The 5,868-nt window shown below is 39.0% G+C and overlaps 1 protein-coding gene across 1 annotated transcript; it reads left to right on the plus strand.

Moving 5' to 3' along the window:
• The first annotated feature begins 3,101 nt into the window (after window positions 1–3,101).
• LOC127680191 (olfactory receptor 2D3-like) lies at window positions 3,102–4,025 on the plus strand. Its single transcript, XM_052175756.1, has one exon. It carries the CDS (start codon window positions 3,102–3,104, stop codon window positions 4,023–4,025), a length of 924 nt encoding a protein of 307 aa, XP_052031716.1.
• Window positions 4,026–5,868: the final 1,843 nt, after the last annotated feature.

Genomic DNA, 5,868 nt, shown 5'->3' on the forward strand with positions numbered 1-5,868 from the left:
CAGTATAATTACATCAAATAAGAACAACAAATCTACAATTATGATATTTTATATCTTAGTGCACATGGCTTTTCTATACATGCATCTTAAATTTTTATATTTTTATTTGGAAGATTTATATTATAAAATGAAGGTAATTGATATATGCGTCACCTCAAATTCTTATCATTTTAATGAGGAAAATTCTAAATCCCATTTCCTAGATGTTTTGAAATACATAACTAATTATTACTGTAGTTGCCTAACTATACTATAAAAACCCAGAACTTGCTCAGACTATATAAATATATATTTGTACATGTTAACCAATTCTTCTGTCTGTCTCTCTTTCCTAGACTCTGATAAGCACTATTGTACTCTCAAATTCAATGTGATCAACTATATACATATGCATGAGCAGTTGCTGTGGGCTCTCATTATATACTGTGTTGCTAGAGGCCGGAAGTAGCAGGAAGGAGAACCGTGGACTGAAACCTGACCCAGAATAAAACTTCCTCCTTTCAAGCTGATTATCCCTCCCCCTCTGCCCCCGTTCTTCTCTTTGAACACAGTATCCTTTTATTTGCTGTTTATTTTGATAGTGATGTTTGACATCTGGACTGAATGATTTCAGAGTTAATGGAAGCTTATTCAAGGAATTAAAATAAGTGCACACTGATTAGCACAATCACTAAGGCACTTCATTAAAAATCAAAATGACAGTACAGATCTGAAAGAAATATGCTTCCAAGAATGGCCACAAGCCACAGGAGTGAGAGTTCTCAAGGGGACTCAGGTTTTTGTTATGGGTTCTAAAGAAAGGTGGACTTTGTTATTGATAGCTCTCTATTATGATTGTCAGATTTGGATTATGTAAGCCTTTGTCCCTTCCTACAGTACATCTAATCTTAATCACATACATGCCATGCCAAAATATGCATAGGCAAAACATTGAAATTAGGTTTTCTATAAAAGTTCACTTGCAGAATGTAGTTAGCCTTTCTATTCATGCACCCCAAATCAGCTCAGCCTGGATTAGCCCCCTTTCCAGGTTCCTGTACACGAATGGCGCACAACTGCACCTTTTAGAGTCTATGTCTGATGGTCATCAAAAAGAGCAGAAACATCCTGTTGTTCAGAGTAGTGCTCATGCAGCTTGATGCAGAGGAGGGCCTGAGGTGGCTAACAGGTCTCACAAAACATTGTTGTGTGTGTGCGTGCGTGTGTGTGTGTGTGTGTGTGTGTGTGTGTGTGCATGTGACTGAGCATGTGTTTGTGTTCATGTGCTTGTGTGTGTGTGAATAGTACATGCAGACAATAACCTCAGTTTATAGAGTCCATTATTAAAAGAGGGATATGTGCATAACCCAAACTAAGTAGGTTCCCAGGTTGTTAAGGTATTCCCACTGCTTGCTGCTGTAGTCTCATGAGGATTACTATATTTTGTGTGTGTGTGTGTATGTATGTGTGTGTGTGTGTGTGTGTGTGTGTGTGAGTGTGGTGAAGTTTGTCTCTTAGTGCTCTTATAACTGGATTTGAAGCAATTGGGATCCTGTGAGTTTGATTGATCTAGACGTTCATACCTCCTTCAAGACATGGAAAATTTTCAGATATTATTCTTTTTTCACGTACTACGTTCACACATGAATGTTTTTTAATGGTGCTTTATAGGCGGTTTCAACTCTAATCGTACTTTTTCTTTTTTGTTAACTTACGTGATTGTGATTGTAAACATCTATCTTCAAATAGAGAAATCTCTCTGCAGGACTTGGCTGTCTTAGCTTTCAACTGTATTTTGTTTATTCAAAAGAGCAGGATACAGAACAATGGGCATTAGAGAAGCCATTTTAAGAGTCCTCTATTTTCTTGCTTTATCTTCCCACTGTGAATAATAATAGTCTTGTGTGGCTCTGAAATAGATTTGAATAGCCTTTCAAACAGTGGACCTTCACACTGGGCTTTCACTATTGATGTGTCTTATGTGTGACTGAAATGAAAGATCCTCAACAAAGCTCCACCTGGATCAATTAGCTTTATGTCCTCTGCCAAACTTCATAGTATTTCTAGTGGTTTAAAAACTCATTTAATGTATAGTCTTTGGTTATGTTTAATGTGGTGTGTGATGCTTTTCATTTTCAAGTTTTTGATAATAAAGTTCATAAAATACTTAGAAAAATTTGGATTTTAAAAAGTGAAAGAAACAGACTGGAAATTCTTGGCAGTTAGAGGCACCCATTATATTAAGTTTGTGTGTCTCGCTCTTGTTTCTGTTTTGTCAAAAGGTTTTGTGCAAAAGGAGAAGAAAGAATATGCAGCATATATTGGGTGTTGCTAAAAATATAGTATTTTACATGTACTTGTAAAACCTTACAAGTAAAACCTTACAAGAGGCAGCAATTTTTAATATTCTCCAGTACTCTTTTCAAAGTGAAAATAAATATAGAAGGGTTAGGCAAAGGAAAGGATCGCGGACATCTCGACAGCTTGTATTTCTCTCCCCGAGTGTTCCGTTAGTATTTACTTATAACTATGAGAAAAGTAAGTTTTCATAAATGTCGTCACTTAATAGTGTAGAAATCTAACCTGGTTTACAGACACACCAGTTTCTTTACATAGAAATATAGATAAAAGGCCAGGGGGACTTTGAGCAATACTATGGTTTTCTGAGAGACATGAGTTATCAGGGGGTTTGGACAATGACTGCACACATTGAGAAGGATTCTTTGTTTTTTAACCAGAGCTAATTAGGAGACTCAGTGCCCCAGTATAGGGGAATACCAGGACTGGGAGGTGGGAGTGGGTGGGTTGGTGAGCGGGGGGGGGGGGGGCATTGGATAGGGTGTTTTCTGAGGAGAAACTAGGAAAAGGGATAACATTTGAAATGTAAACAAAGAAAATATCTAATAAAAGAAAAAATGCAATAAATACAAATAAAAAAGAAGATCTAAGAAGAGAAGGGTTCAAACAGACTTCCAACTGTCAACCTACTAAACAAACTAAAATTCAGACTTAAAACATAGTTCGATGTTGGGGAGCATGATTAAAATATCTAAGTCATTCAGATGTTCTGAAACAATTGATGTGTGTGTTTCTTTCCTTGATGCAGAGACAAACAGCCATTCATGGGTGAAGACAACAGAACCTCTGTGACAGAATTCATCTTCCTGGGCCTCTCACAGGACCCACAGACCCAAGTCCTGCTCTTCTTCCTCTTCCTCCTCATCTACCTGCTCACTGTGCTGGGAAACCTGCTGATCATCGTGCTCATCCATGCAGACCCCAGACTCCACACCCCTATGTACTTTTTCCTTAGAAACCTGTCCTTTGCTGATCTCTGCTTTTCCACTACCACAGTGCCCCAGGTGCTCGTTCACTTCCTGGTGAAGAGAAAGACCATTTCTTTTGCTGGATGCTCCATACAATTAGTCATGTTACTTCTGGTAGGGTGTACAGATTGTGCCCTTCTAGCAGTGATGTCCTATGACCGCTATGTGGCTGTCTGCAAGCCTCTCCACTACTCCACCATCATGACACACTGGGTGTGTATCCAGCTGGCTGCAGGGTCCTGGGCCAGTGGTGTGCTGGTGTCCCTGGTAGATGCTACATTCACATTGCATCTTCCTTATCGAGGAAACAATGTCATTAACCACTTTTTCTGTGAACCTCCTGCCCTCCTGAAGCTGGCTTCGGCAGATACTTACAGCACCGAAATGGCCATCTTTGCAATGGGTGTGGTAATCCTCCTAGCACCTGTCTCCCTCATCCTCACCTCCTACTGGAATATCATCTCCACTGTGATTCAGATGCAGTCTGGGGAGGGGAGGCTCAAGGTCTTCTCTACCTGTGGCTCCCACCTCATTGTTGTTGGTCTCTTCTATGGCTCAGCAATATTTGCCTACATGAGACCAAATGCCAAGATAATGAATGAAAAGGATAAAATGATTTCAGTGTTCTACTCAGCAGTGACTCCCATGCTGAATCCCATCATATACAGCCTGAGAAACAAGGATGTGAAAGGGGCTTTCAGGAGAATAACTTCAAAATAGCATTTTGGGAGATGGCAATGTGAGTTTGTTAATAATGACAGAGATATGTAGAGAAAAAAATTTTCTTCAAGATTTTTCTTGTTTCATGACATTCTCTTTCTTTTTCTTCTTTTCATATCATTTTTATGTGTTCCATCCAATTGATTATTTAAAAGACCCTGGAAAGAAAATTAAAATGAAGACAGAAATGTGAAGGGCATTTTTTTTTTTATTTGCAAATGGAAGAAGGGAGAATCAGGAAGTAAGGAAGTATGTTTGGGAAGGAAGGAGGGAAGAAGCAACAAGATAGCCATTTTCTTAAACTTATACACAATATGGAAATTAAACAAAGTAAGTGTTATAGTATTTGTCCAAAAAATATCCAATGGGAAAGCACTCTCTCATAAATAGGAGACTGTGTTTCTTGCTATGAAATTAACTTATGCCATTTGTACATGCATTTGGCGTTTGTGTTTTGAAAATATATTTTGTATTCCATGCACCTTTTAGGGCTTGGGAAGTAGACATGAAAAATAACTCATGTTATATTTCTGACATTTATTTTCATACTAGTTGTAATAATTCCTGAAATTGAATAGAAATCATATTAGCAGAATAACAAGTGATAGATGTTTATAAATTTAAGAGAGTAGACATAAATCTAAAAATAAGACATCTGGATGAGAAGACCCTGGAGTTCAATGTTTCAGAATCTGGATAGTTTCCTTCCTTCCTTCCTTCCTTCCTTCCTTCCTTCCTTCCTTCCTTCCTTCCTTCCTTCCTTCCTTCCTTCCTTCCTTCCTTTCCTCCCTCCCTCCCTCCTTCCTTCCCTCCCTCCCTCTCTCCCTCCTTCCTTCCTTCCTTCTTCCTTCCTTCCCTCCCTCCTTCCTTCCTTCTTTCCTTCCTTCCTTCCCTCCTTCCTTTCTTCCTTCCTTCTTTCCTTCCTTATTCCTTCTTAACTATACATTTTAATTTCTTTTTTTCTTTTATATTTTATGTTTCTCTCATACAGTACATCCCAACCACAATTTTCCCTCCCTCCATACATCTTTCTCATATCCACTCCTCCTCTGTTTTCCTTCAGAAATGAGAAAGCCTCCCAAGGATATCAACCAAATACAGCATAGCAGGTTACATTGAGACTAGACACAATTCCTTGTATTAGGACTGGGGGAGGTAACCCAGTAGGAAAAAAATGGTCCCAAGAGAAGGCAAAAGTATCAGAGACATCCCCACTCCCACTGTTAGCAGTCCTATAACATTGTCAAGCTAAAAACCATAATATATATGCAAAGAACCTAGCATAGACCTATGCAGGTTCCATGTTTGTTGAATCAGTCTGTATGAGCACCTATAAGCTTTGCTTATTTGATTCTGTGGCTGTTGTTCTGGTATTCTCAGCTATTATGGCTCCAATAACTCTCCCTTCTTCTGTGCAGTTCTCTGAGCTCCAAGGGGAGGGACTTGATAGAGATCTCCATTTTGACTTTTACCCACCCAGTAGTTGGGCATGGATCTGTACATGTCCTCCTATCATAGCTGCTAAAATTCTCCTTGATGCTGCCTAGGCTACAAACTGATTTATGAGTATAGCAGAAAATCATCTGGAATCATTTTATTGATTTTTTTTCTATGCCTAGTTGAACTAGCCTCTAATTCATGGTTATCCAGGAAGTATTGGGCATGGGCTCCCTTTTGTGGAAAAGGCCTCAAATTAGACCAATCACTGCTTGGCTGCTCCCACAAGTTCTGGGGTCCCATTTTTTTTTTCAGTTTTAGATTTCTTTTTTTTCTATATTCTTTGCTTACATTCCAAAAGCTTTCCCTTTTCCCAGTCCACCCCCCCCATATGTCCCATAAGTCC

The sequence above is a fragment of the Apodemus sylvaticus genome, chromosome 1, assembly GCF_947179515.1.
Source record: "Apodemus sylvaticus chromosome 1, mApoSyl1.1, whole genome shotgun sequence".
In the NCBI taxonomy this organism is placed as follows: domain Eukaryota; kingdom Metazoa; phylum Chordata; class Mammalia; order Rodentia; family Muridae; genus Apodemus; species Apodemus sylvaticus.